The 23,973-nt window shown below is 46.4% G+C and overlaps 1 protein-coding gene across 10 annotated transcripts in view; it reads right to left on the bottom strand.

Annotated features, from left to right (window-relative positions):
• Ccdc91 (coiled-coil domain containing 91) overlaps positions 1–23,973 on the bottom strand; it is a 172,018-nt gene that overhangs the window by 34,799 nt on the left and 113,246 nt on the right. For all 10 annotated transcript variants that reach the window (XM_063286194.1, XM_006237685.5, XM_063286192.1 and 7 more), the window contains 3 exons: positions 11,598–11,690; positions 11,436–11,504; positions 9,868–10,044 (listed from right to left, as the gene is read on the bottom strand). In XM_063286194.1, coding sequence (XP_063142264.1) covers positions 9,868–10,044; positions 11,436–11,504; positions 11,598–11,690 — 339 coding nt within the window. The remainder of the gene's footprint in view (positions 1–9,867; positions 10,045–11,435; positions 11,505–11,597; positions 11,691–23,973) is intronic.

The raw sequence follows: 23,973 nt of genomic DNA, 5'->3' as shown, positions 1-23,973 counted from the left end.
GCCGATGATAGGCTAGAGGGAACTATAGGTACAAAATAATATTCTATTCATATTGACTTAGTTATCATCTATTCTGCTCTTGACTTAAAAGTGTCATGTACTAGAGGATGGCTTTGAACCCCTGCCCTTTGGCCTCTATTTCCCCAATGCTGGGCCTGTAGATGAACACTACCATACCAGGAGAGGAGCTTAAACTTTCAGTCACAACGAAGATGCTGCAATGATTAAAGAAGTTTGGAGACAAGTGCAGAGGCAGACGCTCGCAGCCAACCTTTGAACTGAGAGTGAGATCCCCATTGGAGGAGTTGGAGAAAGGATTGAAGGAGCTGAAGAGGTTTGCAACCCCATAAGAACAACAATACCAACCAGAGCTCACAGGGACCACACCAGCACCCAAACAAGACACATGGACTGACACATGGCTCCAGCTGCATATGTAATGGAGGATGGCCTTGTTGGGCACCAATGGGAGAAGCCCTTTGTCCTGCCAAGGCTTGACCCCCCCCCCCTGCAGTGTGGAGGAATGTCAGGGTTGGAAGGCAGGAGGGGGTGGGTGGATGGGTGGGGGAATGCCCTAATAGAAGAAGGGGGAGGGGGATGGGATGGGGGTTTGTGGACAGAAAACGGGGAGAGGGGATATTTGAAATGTAAATAAAAAATGTCCAATAAAAAAAAAAGGGCATTAGCCTGAAAAAGAAGAAAAAGGTGTGTGGAAATGGGGCTGGCAGACAGGCAATCTGGGATAAATCCTAACCTGCATTCCTACGGTGAAATATGGTTTTCTCTGTGAATGAAACAGGCAGCATCCACAGAGGCAGACGAGGGCTAAGGTTTCTTTCTGGATGCTACACTCTTGACAACGAAGAATGTCACTCAACCTTGTCTGTTACAAATGAAGCTCCTATCAAAGGCTTCAGTAAAACTACAAAATAAATGAATGAATCAAAACCCAAGACACCAGTGCAGACGAGGTTTGGGGTTGGGAGAATACCTTGCTTGGGAAGCTTGTACAGAAATACCGTTTCCTTTTCAAGATCGGTCAGATAGCAATGTTCAATTTCTTCAAGAAAACTTAGGCCCTGATTATAACACCTGTGGCTTCTGAGGAAGCACAGGCCTGTGCTTGGTTATGAGCCATCTCGAACAGTCTACAGTGGCCATGGTGCTTCGGGGTCTAAGTACACAGAATCCTTATGGCACTCTGCAACAACACCAAAGCTTCTGTCTTCTGTGTAGCCTGGTGTCTGTTACAAACACACTTCCTCTCCTTCAGCAAGGACGTGAAAATAAGCCAGGGTTACAAATCTTCCCTTCAATATCTCTAAAGGTTATACTCTGTGATAACCCCTAACACAATGGTAGGTGTGTTTCCTGCTTGTGTGCTTCTGTCTCCCCAGGTGATGCCACCATGAGCACAGGGCGCCTACAGACAACCTGGGCAGGTGGCTTCTTGCCCTTCCCTTCTCGGGTGTCTAGCACTCAGGTTTGCTTACCTGAGGCTGATTCTGCCATCTTCTACCTTTCTCTTGTTTCTACTGGACTCAGCAGCCAAGAGGAGGTGTTAATGGCCCTCAACATGGGTCACTTTTAGGTCTCCTGTTTCTCTGAATGGCTGGGCCATACAAAGTTTGGGGCCATTCTCCAGGGACTCCCCTACTGCCCTGTACTGCTAAGGGGTTGTCGGAGCCAGCACTGGCCTCTGCTGCTCAGCTGTGCACACTGGAAACTCCGAGCATCCAACTGGATGGGTGTAGCACTGCATCCCAACACGGCCTACTGTCATCCCATGTGAACCCAAGTGTACGGTCACAGTCACCTCCATTACCAGACAGTCTGAAACAAACTTATTTATAGTTAGATGACGACACTCCATAAAGAAGTCACAGAGCCCTGTCTAGAGAGTCTTTAGTTTGCTCTAAACAGCATCTGTGCCTTATCCATTCCACAGCACCCTAAGGAGGCACCCAACTTTAGACTAGTACTTCTCTCAAGAATTAGAATGAAAACTTTCATTTAAAAAAGTTTAAAACTAGAGTAATAAATAAGTTTTTGACATCTCAAAGGTATTACCTGGCCACTTCCAAGCAGAACTTGTTTTAGTTTCTCCTTCCCTATCCACTTGTGCCACCCATGCCCCGCCCACTCCCCATGCCCCGCCCACTCCCCATGCCCCGCCCACTCCCCATGCCCCGCCCACTCCCCTCACCTTTCTGCTCATCCCTCAGTCCTCTCAACAGCTTTGTACCTCATGTCACCTCTACTCACTTTTCAGGTTTCAGCCACATTTCCTCCTGTCCATCCCACACATCTCTATTAACAGAATGATCTAGGATCCAGACATAAGCAAGAATGTGAGCACTTGCATCTTTGGGGTTTCGTCTGGCCTGAGTTTAGGTCTCCTCAGCTAATCTACTACTTTCTGGACCCATCTGTTTTGCTGCCAATTTCATATGTGCAGCTGAGTCAAAGGCCGCTGTGTTCCCATACATGTCCATCACCCGTCCTCTGCTGATGACATCAGGGTTAATTCTACTTCCTTATGACAGTGTGACAGCAGCCATGGGTGCACAGGTGTCTTGAGAGCACGATGTAACAGGCCTGTGTCTCCAGCTCCCTAACCTCTTCTCTAGGGTTATCTATAGATTATCACAGGCATCCCTCACTTAATACAAAGCAGACTCTCAACCTCAACAAAACCTGATGCTTTCTCAAAAATTTATTGCAATAGGAATTTGTTCTTAAAACCACAATATTCTAGGAAATGGCTCTGATGATTGATAGGTCTGGCCAATGTAACCACCACACACTTCAGTTTAATTATCGCCTGACAGGAGCTCTCATGACCCTGGCAACGGCCCTGGCAGCCACTGTCTAACCTCTGTCATAGCTCTCTCCTCAGGACTTTCTGAATGGCGCCATATAACCTGAATATTAATTCCCCAACTCTGGCTTCCTTCCTGTGTCTGCGGACTTCTCCACCGGTGACTGGCAAACATACAGTTGTAATGCTTTTCTTCCCCCTCACGGCTCATAACACCAGGTTAAACTCAGCATGTATACCACGGTTCCTTCTCAACTGCGCTTATGCTTCACAAGGGTCAATGGACCAGCCTACTGTGGCCAGCTCTGTGTATCCAAAGCTACTCTACAAGTGACTCCATGTGGTCGCTGCTCAGAAGAAAGGGTAGGCGAGCAGTGAGAGGTCGGTGTCCAGCTAAGGGTTTCCTTATACAGTTATCCATTCCCCTCTGAGGTGAATGTGCATTTGATATGAGGACGGAAACCTTGAGGTGGAGAAGTGGGGGTGGGGTGGGCAAACTGCAAGACCTCTTGAGACAGGCAGCCTGAACCTAACGAGGTCAGGTACCCACAAGGATGAGCTATAGAAGCTCTGTCACTTCGTGGTGGACAGGCAGGGTAGGGCTGGAGTGACAGCTCAGTAAGCCTGAGGATCTGAGGTACAGAGGTTCCACCTGCAGAACCCAAGCAAGGATCTGGGTGTAGCAGTGCATGCTTAAATCTCAGCATGTGGGACAGACAGGTGTCTCTGGGGTTCCTGCAGTTATTCCAGGCCTACTCAGAGAGCCCAGATTCCACAGAAAAGTCTATCTTGAAGGGGGGTGGTTAGCAATACCAGGAAATAAGATGGTTGATCCCCAGCCTCCACATGCACAGACAGGAAGCCACATAAGGAGGGTGCATGGGAGCGATGGCAGTGCCTTCCTCCTAAGTCAAGTCAGACACAGCAGCAACTGACCAGATGGTGGCTGCCATCTGGAGGTAATGATCCAGGGCTATGACAGGCAATGATCATGTCAGCACAACCACAGCCAGCTCCTCACAAGACTTCTACTTCCTACAGAAGCCATTCCTCTCCTCCTCCTTCGAATCCTTACAGTGGCTTCTTTGTCTAGAATAGACTACAAAATCATAGAGAATAAAACTCCCCAAGTAATCCTGAACGTGAAGACCACCACTGTTCTCTGTGTTGTACGATATAACAATGTCTCATCAACTTTTGTAATACTTCATATTTGAGGGACTTTCCTAAGGAGAACAAGGACATTAGTGATAAATTTAAAACGAATAGCTACGGTGCTCCAGGGTAGGAACAGGAAGTAGGGGGAAGATTTCAGATTCCTATCACTAATAAACCAACGGGAAGTCTATTTATAAATTATGTTCCTGGCCTAACCACATTACTCATTCAGAAAAATTAATTAAACTCCTAGGAAAAATTTAGGGCAGTTTATAATAACTCATTGCTTTTTTTTCCCTCTGGGGAGTGTAATTAATTCATAAGGCGATGCCTACAAATTTATTAAAAAATTTGGTCTAAGGCCAGATGTGGCAGATGGACCTGGAATCCCAGAACTCAGGAGACAAGAGGCAGAAGGACAGGGGTTCAAGGCTATCCGTAGCTATTCAGTGAGTGTGATTCCAGCTCTCTGCATGAGAACCTGTCTCTAAAACAACAGAACTCTGGGCTCAATACCAGGAGGTCACAGACAGAATCTTCCAGAGAGTCTGTTCTTCAGGGGCAGGCACTGCACGCCCATTGTCTAAATGTTTCCTATGAGTTGTCTATGAGTTCCTAAATGTTGTCTATGAGTTTCCTCATAGCTGGTGTTTTATACGTATAATAGTGATTTTACCAAATAAATCTATTAATTTACTTTTTCCTTTCTATTGAGAATTTGAGGGGAAACATCCAACTACGGTCACATGAGATATTGCCACAAATAGTAGAGAAGGAAACTTTGGTACCTCTTCCTGTGAACACACTGAGCCAACAGCCTCACGGGCACTGACACCCCTCCTGAGAAGCCACAGACACTTAGATGTTCCCTGTGTGAGCTCAAACCCAGGCAGATCAAAGCCCCTGGACAGGGTCACATCCAGCTCTTTGTTCAAAAAAAAAAAAATTCTACTGAGGGGAGAGATGGTGGACCGCCCCGCTGATCTCTTTGTGGGTGCCCATGGCACTGGGATCTGTCTCACCTGTGACAAGATGGGACAGGACAAAGGGTGCTCTTGAGACCTGAAATGGCTAAGAACAAAGGACATCGAGTGAGCACAGGCGCTGTCCCAGCTTTGCCCAGGGACAGAACTTCATGGTTTTTTTCAAGGCAGCAGAAGAGTTACATTAAAGCTTCACCTTTACAGGGCTGCCTGTGGGGCTAGCCTCTACTCTATGGGTGTGTGTGTGTGTGTGTGTGTGTGTGTGTGTGTTAGGCAATGAAGTGAGACAAACACGGCAGACAGTTGGGAGCTGACAGGACACACATCATGGAGGTTCTCAGAGGCTCTGCTTATCTCAGACCAGGCTAATGACTGAGGAAGAATGGAGGAGGTAGCTGGTTTTGCTAATGCATAAACATAAAGTGAAAATATGAAGAAAAATAAACACAGAACCCAGTCCCAGACAGAGGGACAAAACGAATCTGAAACCCATTCTACTGAAATGGAAATGGATGACTTGTCTGACAGAGAATATGGGACCGGTAGGAATGGCCAATAGGTGTGTGAAAGGTGAGCTGCATCACTAACTCCAAGGAGGCTCCACCTCACCCTGCAAGGATGGGTATCATAGGAAGACAGGCCAAGGAACAGGAACTGTGTACAGTGCCGTCGGGAGCATGATCAGCAGTCATAGGATGATCAGCATAGATGAGCCTCAAAATCATCTCTAAGGCAGCTCCCAGGTCAGCACACACCAACAGAAGAGGACTGAGAGAATGCAGCAGCGAGCAGATAAAGCCTGGTGACTCACAAGGGGAGGCAGAGCAAGAGCTAAGGCAGAACTGAAGAAACAGGTATAGCTGTGAACAGCAGAAACCCGGGGACACTGATCAGTTTTAGGACACGTCTGTGCCAGTGAATGGCTGCCGTATAAGACAGACACACAGAGAAATTTTGACATGAAACCTCTACATGATCCTCGATCCTTCAAAACAACCAACCAGCCAACCAACCAACCAGCCAACCAGCCAACCCACCAACCCACCAACCAACCAACCAACCAACCAACCAGCCAGCCAGCCAGCCAGCCAGCCAGCCAACCAACCAACCAACCAACCAGCCAACCAACCAGCCAACCAACCAACCAACCAACCAACCAACCAATCAGCCAACCAGCCAACCCACCAACCAACCAACCAGCCAACCACGGTACTGCGGTGATCACACAGGATCTATGAGGTCAGACAGCCACTCATCTAGGGTCAACTATAGGAGACTTCAGTTCCTGACTTGTCTTAGGACGTGACTTTTTCTGGGACACAGTGGTGAGCCAGGCACTACTTGAACCTCCTAGGAGATACCGGGGTGGGCAGAGGTCAGATATAAAGATCTCAAGGAAGGTCAGTTAAGGTGTAAACACAGGAATCAATACAGGTTCTGAGAGGAAGTAAAGGTGGGGACAGCAATCTGGGTGTCAGCACTCACAGGAGCAGCAGGGAGTCCGGCACAGCTGTGGTACACATGCTCTGCATATTGAGAGTGGAAGGCATCATTCTCAAAGTTCACATGCAGCCTTCAAAAGGACTGTGATTTTAGAGCGGCCCAGGCACTCGTGACATAGAAGCCAGAAGCTTATATCCAGAAAACCATCTCTGAGCTCCTTGTGGTGCAGAGTAAAGTCTTAAGTCTTTTAAGCCATTACTAGGGTTTACTTACTAATTTTCTGCCTATGTATGGACTATATTTTCCTGTTTCTTTGAATATTATTTTTAGTTTCTAAACAACACACATTTAAAATAATACAAAGCAGCTTCAGAAACAGATCTTTTCTGTCCCTCTGAATTAATTCCCCGCTGTGACAGATAAAATATAGTTTGTTTGTTTGGGATATCTCACGAGATAATGTAATTCCCCAAGATTAATTCTGCAAAGCCTGTGGTATTCCTCCTATGTTGTTAGTAAAGTTTCTTATTAGTGCTTTGGATGATGAGTGGTCTGCTCCTGGAGGGCACAGATTTTGTTTCTCTTGTGAACCACTGAACTTAAGTGATCTACTGTGGCTGGAGAACACAGATTTCTCTCTGGAGCCACTCAGTTTGCCACCCTTTTCTAGAAGGTTCTGTTGCTGGGGCAACCTGGACACAGTCATTAGAACTCTGTATCTTAGTCTTTACTTCCTGAATCTCAGCCAGGTGAGTTGGTTCACTGGCCCTTCTTGGGATGTGCATGACCCTCAGGAAGGCAGAACTTTTCAAAGCCGTTTATGGAAAATGAGTTTTTCCCCAGATCTTTCCTTTTCAGTTTTTACCAGCCCCTACTTTGCCCCAACAGGCATTTCTGCAGCTGAGATGATAACGATCACCATTTTCTGGCACTGACAGACATCTCAGACATAGAGCTAGTTAGTCCACTAGGGCAGCAGGGATCAGGTAGAAGCTAGTGACAGGATTGGGGATATGACCAAAGTATTCATGTATGAAATTCTCAAAGAATTAATAAAAGCACTAAAATGAATAGAGACAAACAGCAGGTTTTCCAAGAAGTGGCAGAGCTGGTAACAGAAATGACCCACAGGCATGAAGCATCTGCGAGGCTGCAAACGCTGCACCTCTTCAGTGGGCCCTGAGATTGGGTTTCATATCTAGTGCCCTGCCCAAACTTGCAGCTAGGCAGACAGGAATGAGCAGAGAGATGGTTAACATTTTATGAAGCCAGGTTAGTAGTATTTAACTATTTTTTGAATAAACACGGATGGTAACGGAAACTTGGAAAAATATGACTTTGATAATTTTTGCTAAATTTTTCCTCCTTTTATGAAGCTATTTAAGTTATACTTAATCCACCACTCTAATAGGCCTGCTTAGGGTCTTCCTTTCAAAGAATGCTAATATTTGCCTAATTCTTTTTTTAGATACATATAATTTATAATTTAAGTATTTAATCAATTTGCAATAGATTTTACATACAAAGTTCAGAAGGCAATGGGAAGCCAATTGCAATATTTTTTAAAGTTCCTAATTAAAATTCTTCTAAGAATAAAAGTTGTTGTTGCAGAAAAATCTGCACAAGTATGCATTTTTGTGTAATTTTAATAAATCCTCAGCCTTCCTAGGCCCTTTCCAGGGATAGACTGGATATGCATAGGGCAGTCTGGCTCTATATGTTCTGTCACATGCTGATACTATGTATTGATCCCAGGACTCTGTCACATGCTGATACTATGTATCGATCCCAGGACTCTGTCAGTTGCTGATACTATGTATCAATCCAAGGAAGGACAGGGCGGTTCTAGATTGTGCCTGCTCTACTGTTCTCCTAACCTGCTTATTCTCAAATAGCACTGTTCCAACTAAACCAAGCATGTCTCTGCCTCGGTCTCCTCTGAAAAACTCTCCTGTTCACAGTGAGCTCTTCACACCTCCACAGCTTTATTGTCTCCTGCCCACTGACCATTGACCACTTGGCATGACCACTAAGCATGGCAACTGATGTGACCAACACTTGACAGGATACCTTAGTTAGCTTCTCCATCTCCTTTGAAAAGGCTGGGTTACTGTTTTTCTACTACTGTATCTAAAGAAATCAAAGAGGCAGGAGGGAGAAGCAGGCAGTCACATCAGCTACAACAGAGTAAGGTGTGAGTTTGACTGTGGCTACTTAATGATTATCCTCAATAGCCAGGGAGGTGTGAGCTTCACAGAACTTTCCACAAAGGCCATTTTCAGTTTCCTTGAGCAGGAGTGTAGGCTTTAAGCAGAAGGGTAGCAGTTGACGACTATGCAGAAGTCAACATGTGTAAATGAGAGCTGTTTACAATGATAATGAGCATATCTGATAGGCCGGTGGTTCACTCACACTGCTCCCTTATGGCCACTCCCTGCCCAGTGCTCCCTACACAATGCTCCCTGCCTGGTGCAACCAAAAAAGTTTCCACTCATATAGCTTCTACCAAAACTTTATGTTTCTAAGAATCTTCAGTTCATTTTTAACTTACAGGTGACACATTTCCTGCTGTTCATGCTTTGTTTTGTTTGAGTTAATGTCCTTTGTAGCCCAGGTTGGACTCAAACTTGCTATATATTACTGAAGCCAGTTTTCAACTGCTGTTCTTCTTGCCTCCATTTCCTGAGAGCTAGGATTACAGGTGGGCAGGACCATGCCCAGCTTCAGAGGGGCTTTAGTTTTAAAGTATAAGGCATATGTGTTGTGCTATGCCTTATAGGTGCCTGGCAATCAGCACTGAAAACAGGCTTCTGTGAAGGTTACCTTTGCTGTTTTATATTTGTGCAAAGGACGGCCATTCAAGTCCTTCTGCCCACAGAAGGCCTGGGTCATGGTAAACACAGCAGGCAAGCTCAACTGTGCAGATGAAGCTTGGGAAGATTAGTGGGCAGAAGCTATTCTGTAGGGCACAAGCTGGCTCACTGAGGTTTTCCTCTTGTGGGACCGTGGGGACATATGTGAGGTTGTGCTAGCCACTGCTGCCAACCCAAGGTGCACAGGTATGTAACTCAGACATAATTTGTTTGAGTCTCACTGTTCTAACCAAATACATTATTTACCATGTGAGTGTGCACCCATTCTGCATGCAAGCATGTGTGTATGCGTGAAAGGTGGGAGGGGAAGAAAAAGAATGAAGAATGAATGGGGGAAGCCTAACACAGAATGTTAAAATGGAAACATGGATTCTTATCCTTCTGAAATAGAGGGAAAAGGCAAAATATGTCACAGGATGCTTGGTACTAGAAAAATTATTTACGCATTTAAAGAGAGTAGGTCAGAATAGAAACACTGTGATGTGAACTGACCGTATACTACATTGACCTCACATCAGGCGTCACAGCAAGTGCCTTCCCCTGGGAAGGACAGCACCACAGGAACCAGGCTTCTGGGGGAGCTGCTCACCTGACTCATCCTCTGCTGCTCCTGCACAGCGGCCTGGATGGCCTCTGCTACCCTCTCCTGATCTCTTGCATGTTCTGTCTTCCACATTTCTCTTTCTTCGGCGTGAACTTTCTCCAGATTTTCCCTCTCTTCTTCCACTGCTTTAGTGATGACATCTTTCATTGCTTCTTTCTCAAGCTTCAAACAAAATGGTGGAAGCAGAAGCATTAACAGAAAGGCCAAACTCCAGCCACGAGACTCAACCCTCACGGTTAGTCCCAACATCGCTGGTTTTAGGTGTATTAAATAAAGGCACAGGGCACTCCATCATTTTAAAGCAGGGTTTCATCCTTGCCCCCGACATTTCTGCCTGAGACCAATCAAGCCTCAGCATAAGGCAGGAGTCACCAAACACAGGTTTTAAATGAGTTGTGATGAAGGAAATACATGCTACTAAAACATGTCTTTCAGGTCTGTTACAGCACAATTCTTTTCCTGAATTTTCAAAGACCCCAGTAACTGATGCATGATTTCTAAACAGTTGGTATCTGGAAAGTACTGATTCACCAGGCTGCACTTCTTGAGTTTGCACATCTCTGTATAACCTAACAGGCCTCTTCATACTCATCCACGGTAACCATCCTATCACCAACCTCCCTACGTCCTGGAAGGCAAAGAGGAACTTTCCCATCCGTTACCTTTACTCAGTCTACCCCAGTCTCCATTCAAGGAAACAGCTACACCTTCTCCTCTTCCTGCCTCTCTCCTCACTCAGAACCCGGCATGCATCCTAACAGATGAGTTGAATTAGAACCACTTCTACACTCGTGATTTTGGTTTCTGGCCCCTCTTTGGCAATTCATTTTGTCCCCCATTTCAGGCTCACAAGCCCTTACCAGTGCTCTCCTCGGTCAGCTTCCTGCTCCCTGCCATTTCCTAGAAGGACACACTTAAGCCGCAGACCCCCCACATCTTCCTTAGCTACACACTCAGATCACAACTCAGTTCAGAAGACTAGCCGCTTCTCAAGGCTCAATTCTAAGGTGAGTTATTACTGAAAAACATTTGAATGTGGATATACAACTTTACATGGTCAGAATAATTAGTTAATCATTGCCTTGCTGGTGTGTATCACATTTTTACCCAACTGTCGGCTTCATAGGGAAAAGATAAAAATCACAATAGTTCTGGATCGCCAGCCTCCACAAAGTGAGATTACGTATGCTATTCAAAAACCGAATGTGATGCTTACAGAACCTACTTTCAAGTCACAAGCTGTCTGTTTATTTCTGTCTTCCTGTCTCTCTGGTGATCTCCACCCTGCACTGGAAGTGGTTATCAGTGGCCTAACGCAATGGGTTTTAAAGAAGTAACTAATAATCTGTGTTGCAAAGCCTTCCAGTTGCCAACACATCATAGAATATGAATCGACAGGAATATGAATGGTCATTAAAAAGTGAAAAAAAATGGAATTCTGGAACAAAGTAGTGTTCAATGACTCTGTTAACGAGATGGGATGCAGTTCCACAGAGAAAGAACATGGCATTATGGCCGGGGCATAGCCTCAAGGCCTGGACAGGCACACCTACCTTCACAGCGGACTCCAGGGTTTCTTTGTTCTTCTGCATTTCCTCCTGTAGGCACTTTCCCAGTGTTTCCTGCAAATGAGAAGACAGCAGGGAGGATGCAGGCAGGGAAGGGAGCAGAAGCCTCCTCCCCGCCCCAGCCCTGGCAGGTACACAAAGCCTTACCTTCTGCTCCTGTGACTGCTGCGTCAAAGCTTCCTGGATCTTCTCTTTTAGCAGTTCCTTCTCGGTGTCCAGCACTTCTAGGAGCCTCTGATGCTACAAGGAAAGACACCTGAGCTGTAACTGTGGTTCTGAAATCCCACCGGCAAGGAAAGCAGGGAAGGAACAGCAAGAACTGAAGGAAACATGGGCATTGGCAAAGTGAGTGTGGAGGGTACAGAACACCGGAGCTGGCACGTCTCAAGCCGTGCCCGGGACCCTGCTGCACTCTCAGTTTCAGCTGAGCACGTGGCTCAAGCTCTGGCTTACACGCGATGACCTCACACCGACAAATCAATTGTAACATGAAATGTGTGCACAGAGCCCCACTTGGAGAGAGGTCTCCTAAACCGCTGGGCAGTAGCCCGTGGCGTAGACACACGTTCTGGATGTCCACCTAACCTCTGTGGGAGACAGAAGATCCGTTTTTCTCACTCTAAGATCTCACCAGTTTCTAACATGTGACCCATGAACTCGAAGAAACATCAAGTGTGTAGAGCCCATTCCACACCCATGGAGCTGCACCACATCCATCACTGACAAGTTTGTTATCTGAACGGAGGTTTCTAATCATCCTCTGCTTTTAGAGCCTCAACAGAGTGACCAAGGTCCTGGGTGGGGTCATCTGTTATTCTCTAATTACAAATGTATTTCCCATCTCATTTCTGAAAAGAAAAAAAAAAGTAGTTTCCCCTGAAAGGCAAGTCCAGTCTAACTGCAATACAGGTGAAAAGTTACGGTACCATGTGAGTCTGCCAAGGCCAGGTGACCACACAGAAGCCTTAGCTGTCACGCTCCACACACGTGCATGGTCACAGACATCATCCAATCATTAACTAGGAATCCAGGTCTCAAGTCTGAGCAGGAAAGTGCCCAGTTCAATGCCTGCCTGTGTACACAGACATCCCTGTCTCAAAATTTAACAAAGCAAGAAAAAGAGCTGGGGGTTTAGCTCCACAGCAGAATGCTTGCCTACTGCATCTAAGGTCCTCACCCAGCATGAAAAAGCCCCATTTGAGATACATGCAAAGGTCCCACCTGGGGCAAACATTAAAACTGATAAATAGGAAGCTAGAAGGAAGATGGTGCACCAGTAGAATGCATGCAAGTGTGAGGACTTGAGTTTGGAGTGCCTGTGCTTCTGTAAGTGCTGGAGAGGACACACCTGCGATCCCAGTACTCAGGTGTCAGGGACAGGAGAACCCAGAGGCAAGCAGGCTAGCTAGACCAGTCCAGCAGGAAACTTCTGGGTTTGAATGAGGCCTTGCCTCCAAATATGAGATGGAGAATGGAAGAGAAAGACACCTGACAGCTATCCCTAGCCTCTACACACACGCACACACATGTACATTCACATACATATACCCATGCCAATATACATATACATATATATCACAGACATGAGCATGAAGGAAAGGTAAGTGTAATTCTCTTGACATGAAAACCAATCAGCTTAGGCTTACAAAGGTTTAATAAACATAATCCAATAAACAACATTTCTAGGGAAAAAACAACCAATCGCAAGAAAATGCAGACCTGATGAGTGGAAATCAGTGAGTGACACGGGAGCCCAGCTTCCTCAGAGGCCAAGGAGAACACCTCAACAGGATATGTGTACTAAAACGCAATGCCATGTTGAGAAAATGCACCAGAAGGAGGCTTCTCACCACAGCAGTCGTACAGAGCGCACGGCCTGGCCTTGTCTGGATGAGCGCTGACTGACACTAACGCTGAAGGAGCGCTTTACTCACAGTGTACAAGGATACAGTAATCAGGAGCCTCCCTGGGTTATGCACATGTCTGCTTTATGTGAGCTGGGGCAACAACGAACCTTACAGCCGAGGGCTGTGCTGTCCCACACTTGCCTGCTGCCCCGAGTGTAACCTGAGCCTTAGCCAGGGTGGTCCCTTTTCAGGTATTAATGAATTCTGCAAGTTTTATAAAGTCATTACCAAAAAATGCAACTATCTAATAACTGTGTTTGCAACTATCAGTTCTACCCTATTAGTAATTACCATAGCAACGAAAAGCTACATAAGTAACACTCCACAGAAGGCCTTCTCACTGTAATCATCTACAGTAGAAGATGTAAATTCCTGTTTATTCCTGTGCTGTTCACCTAAAGTAAGACAGAATGACCTCCCATCTGGTTCACTGTCTGACTCACGGAAGATGAGGAGGAGCAGCAGAGGAGTATTTTAACTCAGCACGTTTATAGAGATTAAAGTCAGACAATCAACTATGCGTATCAGGAATTGATTCTCTCTTTTTTTGACTAAGTAGAATTTTTTTGTATATTCAGTGGGCTCACCCATTCTACTACTGATAAAACAATCACAAACTGTCTTAAAAACACATCTTTATCTCTTCTGCAAATATCTATAAGCTGGCTTGGGGTAATGTTTGAAAGTAGGTTGAATCCAGTCACTCGCAGGGCTTTGCAATGTGGTGGTGGCCAAGGATGTCTGTGTGCAGGTGCAAGCAGTGGGTTGCAAAGGCCACAGGCCAGAGCCAGCAGTGTGGTCTTGCTTCTCACTGAGAAACAGCTGATGTGTGGCGGCTTCCCCCAGCTGCTCTGCTTAATGGGACTAGCCTTTACAGCCCCATAAAAGACATTACAGAAATTAACTGAAACTATCCCAGCCAGCATCATCCAAGAGGGGTTTGTTACAGTTTGCTTACATAAGATAATATATCGCTTCTTAAAACTACAGTGCAAGTTTAATAAAAAAAAGTTTAATAAGATTTTATATATTTTACATGAAAATATAAAAATAAAAGTTATAAAATTTTGCAATTGGAGAAATGAGTTCTAACTTTATGCAGTAGAAGCTGTGTACAAGGCTGTCAAAAACCATCTTTTGAAACACAAAGCATGGAGGACTAGAATGCTTCATCTCTTTGGAAATCATCCCAAAAGAAAGCACTCAGATCCCGCAGACTCGTACTTAAATACTGAGGTTCTGTGGTTCCTACTTGATTCCTGAATGTGAGACAAGACCAAACAAAACCAAAACCCAACACAACACCCTCTTCTTCCTTGGGCTACGAATGTAAGTTACAAGACATGTGTGGAGCAGATCCACCTGATCACAATGGCACCTCCTCTCTACTACAGTTAGATTAAGCCACCTTTGTGGCCTGTGGCCAGGCATGCTTACCTACACACTATAGACCTGAAACCTCCTGTTAGTCTTCTGTATTTGGGGTGGAGGTGCTGGTGCATATCCTAAACAAGTTTCTGACTTTCTCCAAGTCTCTTATCCTGTGCACAACAAGTGATCTCAAAGGAATCTAGAAGGATCTAGAAGAGTATTGCTACTTCTGTTTGATGTGAATGGAAATGCATGATAACTTGATAAGCTATAAAATAAATCACAGATAATAATTTATGGGTCAACGAGTGAAGTATTGTTGGGAAAGAAACCTTCTGGAAGATAAACTGAGATTTCACAAAACCAGAAACATCAACATGCGTCTTCCTGCAAATAAAATCAAGCCGTAATATGCCTGAAGTAGCAGATCTACTCAACCAATAGCTACATTCCTAACAAGCTTGGGGGAACATCAGCAAGCAGCGGCTCCAATTTAAGCAGGGCTTTGATTTACCAAGTGAAGAAATGAAACACTGGGAGACTGGCAGCACAGAGGCCAGATGGACAGTACCAGCAGGCACTAGGGGACCAGCAGCAAAGGCGGACGGACAACACTTCCACACAGCCCTCCACCTTAGACAGCTGATTCACTTAAACAGAGGTTTTGACACAATCCGAAATTTAAGCAGAGTCTTTCTGTCTCAACACCTTCTAAATGAAACAGCTCTTGAAAACCCTTCTCTGTGTAAACACGGCACAGCAGGCTCTCACAGCAGTGACCAGCAGATCGAGAGCAATGACCCTCAGATGTACGGAGCCCAACAGCAACTATCTCATATCCTCGAAGCATTCCGTTCGCATGGTGTGACAATACTACAGGACACGGAGGTCATGTCCAGCAGAAACTTCCTGTCATATGCATGTAGTCTGCAGAAATTCCCTGGTCTCACTGTGACACCTCCAAGGCTGGGTTCTCATGGCCACTCCCTGAGGTACTGAGCCCACCCTCCAGGCCCTGCCCCAGTACTGCCCTTCTCAGAATTTTGTAGCAATATGAATTTTGAAAGTCATGAACATTCACCTGATGACTGCCAGGGAGGGTAGGAGGACAGACACAGCAGTGAAGGCAATGGCTTTACTCCATATGGCATTTTTCAGCCATCAGCTTGTGCTGTCCTTGAGAGCATATAGTGCTGTGATTCTCACTTTCAGGAAAGCATGTCAGAAACTACCTGGCAGTGGCCCCTTGTGTCTCATGCTCCTCTATCTCACAACTCCACACTTCAATATTTTGCATAGCAATATCCCTAAGCCAGCTAGAATTTTAAGTCTCAAAGGAATACTTTAAGGTAGACTAAGTTTGTAAAACAGCAGGAGCCCTGTTGCAGATCACTGGGCAACATCTTACAAAGCCAGACATGGATCCTCATAAGGACCAGCAATCAGCCTCCTTGGGACTCATCTAAAGGAGCTGAATACTGACGTCCATGCAAACTCTGGACACATGTGTGTGCAGTGCTGTTCTGAATAACTAAAACTTCCAAGTAACCAGAATCCACTTTTTGAATGTGCCCTTCTGAGAGTAAGCACTGAGGGAAACTATACACTTTGGGGGCCACTGGGAGGGTCATGAGCTGTGTTATGAGGTGCTACTAGGAGAACAGACTACGTAGAAGTTGTGTGTGAATGGGAGCACCAGGAAGATGGGAACACTGCAGCTGCTATAACCTAAAAGCAGTCCTTAGAACAAAGCCTGCCAGTCAAGTGGGAAGAGAAGCTTGGACAGCCACTGCTCACAAGGGAGTTCGTCCTGAAGTGCAGGACGGCAACCGACATGCACAGAGCAAGCCACTATACCACAGTTTAGAACACCTGACACGGGAGACATTCTACTGCTGGCCTCAAACTCTTTACGATACTCAAGTAACTAATTCAATTTTGGAAGCTCGAGAGTGTTCCTGGCTTAGAATAAAAGGTGCCATGCACAGTGACATAATTCATATTAGAAAAGGGCCTCTCAATCTCAGTGGAAGGTGTTTCTTGATCTCTCTCCAAACCTATGTGCAGATGACCTATGAAGTCATTAAAGGGTGTTCTGGTGTCACAGTATTTTCATTTTAGTGGCTACTGCAAGACTGTGTGGTTCTATCAGCACTCACAGAACAACGCCCGTGGTGACGAGCTTGGTGTGAAGACTGCAGCAGACCCCAAGGGGCTCACTTTCTGTCAGTCAACACCCAGACCTTCAGGTCCCATTGAGATACCTCCTATCTGTCACGTCTTCCCACAAGCTCAGGAAAAATCACGTGCGCCCCACTGCAGTTTGCTTTCATCACCAGCACAGTATTTATTATATACACGTATTTATTATATAGACGACCCATTTTATGTCCGATTCTATGACACGCTAGCTTAGAGACACAATGTCCTATTTTTAAAGTACAGGACACACATGTTGAAGGTTGTGAGAAGGAAGTTAGCTGCACATTATTCAGACAAGTCTGCAATTCAGCATATCACACCAATTTTAGGAATTCTGGACTATGAGGCACCAAAAATAACAAATAATTCTACTTCTTTGTTTGTCAGGGAATCTGTGCACATAGACTTTCACTAAGACAGCTGTCACTCAGGACCTCCAGCCAAAGAAATGGAGACTCTGGGCACAAGCCCTCTCCTGAGACGACTTCTGGAAATGAAAGCCCAGAGCTATTTATTTCCCTGTCTTTCTGTAAGTTTCTTTGGATGTGCAAGTAAGCAAATCATAATAAATTACTGTTAAGTTTTAACTTAGCCCACAGGAACACTCTGACAAATACATTTTTCTGAAGAGATAGTGGGACTCCCGAATTGTTGAGGTAAAGACAGTGAGGTCATCAAAACACTCCCCAGGACAAGGGGGAAATGAATGGCCACCATCACATGCTGTGTCCTTTTTCTGCCTTTCAGTCTAGAGGGAAGACTTGCCCTGAAAAAGGACAATGTTCTCACTCAGGAGCAATGATGCTGAGGTGACAGCAGGGGAGCCAGGGTCCCTACCAGGGAAGGCACAGCATGGTGTGAAGATCCAAAGTTGTTTCAGAGCCATGGAAGCAAACCTGGAGAATACCTGATGTCATCACTCATTATGTTTAAGACCCTGACACCAGCAGACCAGCTTCTCATTCTTCCACAGGGAGGAGAGCCACTGCCTCTTTGGCTGTCACTCGAGGTTGGTACGGTAGGCTGGGGGCTTTGAGATTGCCCTTTTAATGGATGCATGAGGCCAACTGCATTCTAGTGTGATTTGAGGCTCATCCGAGATACTGTATTTTCATGTTGAGTGAAAATGTCTCCAGGTTCAGCATGCTTAACTCTAATTCTAGAACAATCTAATAAGCAAGACCTTTTCCACACATGTCCATATGCACAGGCACCCATTCAATGCCAGTGACTGTTCTATATTCGTTTTTAGGAACTAAATTAATGAAACAGGAGCCTTAAACTACACCAGTGTTTTAACTCTTAAGACATGACGTTTAAAGCTTGATTATCACACATACATGAGACTGCTGAGTTTGGCTCCTTCTAATCTGGTACTGATGTAGAAGGTTTTCAGATGAGACCCCAGTATCCACCTTAGACACAGTGCTGCTATGCTGGTTCTTAAACACTTACAGTGCTGTATACAGTGTGGAAATGCCCCTTCTCTACCCCAGCCACTCATGTAACACTGAGCAGACTCGGGACACACAGACACATTCCCCCACAGACCCTGCCCCAGCTGACTCCTTCCCACATGTGAGTCATTCAGCTGCTTGTAGTCAGCTAATTCTCCTTCTCACACATTCTGTTTCTGCCCACAGGGTTTTGTGTGAACCCTGACTGTAGTGCAGTCTGACAAGCCTAACACATCTGTCCCGCCAAAGGCTCACATCAGCCCAGACACACTTCCTTAGCAAAGCTCTGTGCTTAGAGTTGTGAACCTCTTTTAACAGCTTAATGAGGTCACTCTAGTGTTGTGCAACAATTTTCTCTGGAATAAACCTTTCAAATTAAAAAAAGCCTTACATCTTGGAAGAAAGCTCTTTAGATACAGGTATTAAGAGTTCTAAAGGGAGGGGGTTGGGTATTTGGCTCAGTGGTAGAGCGCTTGCCTAGGAAGCGCAAGGTCCTGGGTTCGGTCCCCAGCCCCCCCCCCCCCCCAAAAAAAAAAGTTCTAAAGGGAGGTGAAACATTCCATCCATCATCAAAGCTCTTAGGCTCAGCAGTACACAACTCAAAAGTCCCTGAAACTCATCTGGTGCACTAAGTCCTCCCTATACAAACTGTAAAGCTGGCCAAGAGAGAGGGGCAAATGAACTGAACTGCTTAGAGATACTCAGATTACCTGAGCTGTCTGAAAGGGACAGTCTTCAGATTGTTGAACTGCCTCTAAGTTGTGAAGTGTGGTCCAAGATTTCAGCTACCTGTAAATTACCACCACTGCTGGGGTGGGCTTTAGTGATGCAGCTGTCTTTGAGTCATTTCTGCTCCTGTAAGTAACTCCTCACCCATATTCCTGTAAATAACCCAACTCACTGGTTCACTAAGTGGCCTTGGGTGGTATTGTTGCTGTGGTCTGTCCCTGGGTCTGGGCAGTTGTCAGTGCTGTCTGTGGTCTGTCCCTGGGTCTGGGCGGTTGTCAGGGCTGTCTGTGGTCTGTCCCTGGGTCTGGGCGGTTGTCAGGGCTGTCTGTGGTCTGTCCCTGGGTCTGGGCGGTTGTCAGGGCTGTATGTGGTCTGTCCCTGGGTCTGGGCGGTTGTCAGGGCTGTCTGTGGTCTGTCCCTGGGTCTGGGTGGTATTGTTGCTGTGGTCTGTCCCTGGGTCTGGGCGGTTGTCAGTGCTGTCTGTGGTCTGTCCCTGGGTCTGGGCGGTTGTCAGTGCTGTCTGTGGTCTGTCCCTGGGTCTGGGCGGTTGTCAGGGCTGGTGTTGTAGTCTGTCCCTGGGTCTGGGTGGTTGTCAGTGCTGTCTGTGGTCTGTCCCTGGGTCTGGGCGGGTGTCAGTGCTGTCTGTGGTCTGTCCCTGGGTCTGAGCAGTTGTCAGTGCTGTCTGTGGTCTGTCCCTGGGTCTGGGCGGTTATCAGTGCTGTCTGTGGTCTGTCCCTGGGTCTGGGCGGTTATCAGTGCTGTCTGTGGTCTGTCCCTGGGTCTGGGCGGTTGTCAGGGCTGTCTGTGGTCTGTCCCTGGGTTTGAGCGGTTGTCAGGGCTGGTGTTGTAGTCTGTCCCTGGGTCTGGGCGGTTGTCAGGGCTGGTGTTGTAGTCTGTCCCTGGGTCTGGGCGGTTGTCAGGGCTGGTGTTGTAGTCTGTCCCTGGGTCTGGGCGGTTGTCAGGGCTGGTGTTGTAGTCTGTCCCTGGGTCTGGGCAGTTGTCAGTGCTGTCTGTGGTCTGTCCCTGGGTCTGGGCGGTTGTCAGTGCTGTCTGTGGTCTGTCCCTGGGTCTGGGCGGTTGTCAGTGCTGTCTGTGGTCTGTCCCTGGGTCTGGGCGGTTGTCAGTGCTGTCTGTGGTCTGTCCCTGGGTCTGGGCGGTTGTCAGGGCTGTCTGTGGTCTGTCCCTGGGTCTGGGCGGTTGTCAGGGCTGTCTGTGGTCTGTCCCTGGGTCTGGGCGGTTGTCAGTGCTGTCTGTGGTCTGTCCCTGGGTCTGGGCGGTTGTCAGTGCTGTCTGTGGTCTGTCCCTGGGTCTGGGCGGTTGTCAGGGCTGGTGTTGTAGTCTGTCCCTGGGTCTGAGCGGTTGTCAGTGCTGTCTGTGGTCTGTCCCTGGGTCTGGGTGGTTGTCAGTGCTGTCTGTGGTTTGTCCCTGGGTCTGGGCGGTTGTCAGGGCTATCTGTGGTCTGTCCCTGGGTCTGGGCGGTTGTCAGGGCTGTCTGTGGTCTGTCCCTGGTTTGCTATCAGTGCTGAGAGATTATGTGCTCATGTTCCCCCAGGAATAGCATCATTACAGCATCTTTTGATTACAAACACCAGAGTGGACAACGTCCCTTTTGGACATTCTTTACCTGTAGCCATGGGCACTGAGGTCAACCTAAGGGTAAAGGTCATGCTTCCCAGTTTCCTACTCCAGCTCCCTGACAAAGCCCCCTGCACAGCCCTGCCACTGCTGCTCTGACAGGACAGCAGCCACTGCCAAGGATGCTCCTTTACTTGGATAGAGACTATGCGCTGAGAAACTCCAGAAAGGCCCAGCAGAAGGTTCATCTACTTTACCCTCTCACAACAGGAGAGCCATGTCCTGGCTTCCATCGGAATAGGAACCTGACTTATCTTTATGGTTTGTTTGGCTTTAGGAGGATGGTAACTCATTTTTCCCAAACAATACATTCAAGAGAAAAAGGGAGACACGTCTTATTAGTGGAATAGGCTTCGTTTTAAAACAATGATTTATTAGATTTCTTAAATTTACTGTAAGCAGAGAATTAAGAAATGGAGGTAGGTATGTGGTGGAGGAAAACAATCTCTGGCTAGCCATGCTCTGTTCACATGTCTCTATGTACACATTTGGGACAATGATGAGCAGTTAATAAATGTGTTTTCCCTGGCAGACGAGTGGTCTCACAAGCACACTTTGTCTGCCTGTTTAATAACAATGAGACTCAAGTGGTCTTGACAGCTAAAAGTGAACAAAAACACCATCACAACTTAGACAACACTGACACTATTTTGTAAACCATTGCATAGAATTTTTAAAAAATGAGCTAGTTGTACCGCATGGAACAACGTTCATATGGCCTGAATTCTGATACCACCGAGTTAGGCAGAACCTGACAGTTCTGTTGAGTCCGTATGGGAGCTCACTTTCACCCTCTGCCATTCTAGTTCTCAGCACTGGAATTCATTCCTCTACTTAAACAGACTGCAGGATGGACATCGTGACAGTGCTAGGGTGAGAGAATTTTAGCCTTGCATACAGACTCCCAACACCTTTGTGGACTCTGCTAATGTCTATCTAGGGCACAGCAGACAAGAACTCAGGCATGTGCAGGGAGGTGTGGTGGAACCTCCCTCGGCTTCATATCGACAGCTGTGAGAGCCTTATGGGTAGATATCACTAAGGATAGGGTTCACTACAGAGCCATAGAAGAGGCTGGGAGGGTGGGAAGAGGCGGAGAGATGGAGCTGGCAGGGGTGGATGTGTAAGAGGACTGGAGACTCAGACGAGGCTACACTGCAGTGCAGCAAGGGCTTCTGTGTCAGAACAATATTAGAGCTCTCAAGTGATTAAGCCTAGGATTTAGAGATGTTTGACATCATGCTAGCTCTCAGAGTGTTTACCCTTTTATCTCTTGAAGTATGTCTATATCTACATATGGACACCCTTCCTTTAAACTCACACCCCTCTCCCACACTGCATTTCTCTGTCACTGCCTTGCAGATCCTGCTTGCAAGCGCCTTCTGGACTCTGAAGCTGGAGGGAAGCTCTGTTGCAGTAGCCTCCTGTGCTCTGGGAAAGACCACTGCTTAACTAACAGCTCAACCTCTGTGGGCCCTCATCTTTCCTCTCCTTTTCAGCCGTTATCAATGTCCTCAGTGATGCGGTTACACTAAAAGCTATTTTCTAACAGCACAGGAGTTATCTGTGATACAATCCCACCTGCCACGAGTTTCTAATCACATTTTGTCTGAGAAACAGAGCAATGAAAATATCCTTTTATCTGCTTTCATGCCATTCTGATCCACTGAAGTCACAGCTGTGGGGAAGCAAAGGCTGCTCACACTTTTTTTTTTTTTAATAAAATGAATCTATTTCAGGATACATGTCTATGTTTTGCTTGCTTTCTGACTAAATTCCTTTTGCCTTGTTTACCGATATTTATTTTCTCAAGTTCCTACCTGCTAACAACCCAGTACTCACTGCCCTCTGGAAGTAACTAAAGGAGAGACGTGGGAAATGAGCTCTGCCAGGCCTGGGGCAGGGCAGTGTCCTGCCGAGTCCATAACCAAGCAAGACAAGCCGGCTACTCCAGAGAGGGCACTAACAGGACGGACCTGCAGAGCCAGGAGAGAGAGGCTCAGAAACAAAGTAGCCAGTGCCCGAGGAGACAATCCCTCAATCAGTGAAAGAAACACCCAAGGGAAAGAGGCTAAAGCTCACGGAGAGGAAGTGGGAAATGCCCTTGAACACACTGGTGCTGGAGCCAGTTTCCTGGACAGAACTCCAATGGCTCGGGCTCTGAGATCAACAACTGATAGATGGGACCTCAGAAAACTGAAGAGCTTCTGTAAGGCAAAGGACACTGTCAAGAGGACAAAATGGCAGCCTACAGACTGGGAAAGGATCCTCATCAACCCTGTATCTGACAGAGGGCTAATGTCCAACATTATAAGTAACTCAAGAAGCTAAACACCAACAATTCAACCAACGCAATTAAAAAATGGGGCACAGACCCAAAATTCAGAGAATTCTGAACAGAGGAATCTCGAATGGCCAAGAATCACTTAGAGAAATGTTCAAAGTCCTTAGTCATTAGGAAAATGCAAATCAAAACAACTCTGAGATTCCACCTTTTATCTGTCAGATGGCTAAGATCAGAACCTCAGGTGACAGCACATGTTGGCGAGAATGTGGAGAAAGAGGAACACTCCTCCACTGCTTATAGGAGTACAAACTTATACAACCACTTTGGAAATTAATTTGGAGGTTTCTCAGAAGACTGGGAATAGTTCTACCTGAAGACCCAGCTACACCACTCCTGGGCATACACCCAAAAGATGCTCCAACATATAATAAGGACACATGTTCCACTATGTTCATAGCAGCCTTATTTATAATAGCCAGAAGCTGGGAAGAACCCGGATGTCCCTCAGCTGAGGAATGGATACAGAAAATGTGGGATATCTACACAATGGAGAACTACTCAGCTATCAAAAACAAAGACATCATAAATTTTGCAGGCAAATGGATGAATCTTGAGAATATCATCTTGAGTGAGGTAACCCAGTCTCAAAGCATATGATAGTATATATCCCCTCATAAGTGGATATTAGTCATAACATATAGGTGCCTATGCTATACTCCATAGACCCACGGAGGCTGGACAGGAAGGAGGGCACAAGCAAGTACACTCAAGTCTCACTTGGAAGGGGGAACGGAATGTGGAATGGTCATGGGAGACAGATGGACGGAGGGAACTAGGTGGGAAAAGCAATCTGGACAGTTGTGGGAGGCGCAGGAGGGATGGTCAGATGGCCACGGGAATGAAGGGAAATCTGCAACAGATTGGGGGGGGGCATC

The sequence above is a fragment of the Rattus norvegicus genome, chromosome 4 (assembly GCF_036323735.1).
Source record: "Rattus norvegicus strain BN/NHsdMcwi chromosome 4, GRCr8, whole genome shotgun sequence".
Taxonomy (NCBI): domain Eukaryota; kingdom Metazoa; phylum Chordata; class Mammalia; order Rodentia; family Muridae; genus Rattus; species Rattus norvegicus.
Note: the sequence above shows the minus strand (reverse complement) of the source record. Positions and strands in the feature narration are given on the sequence as shown.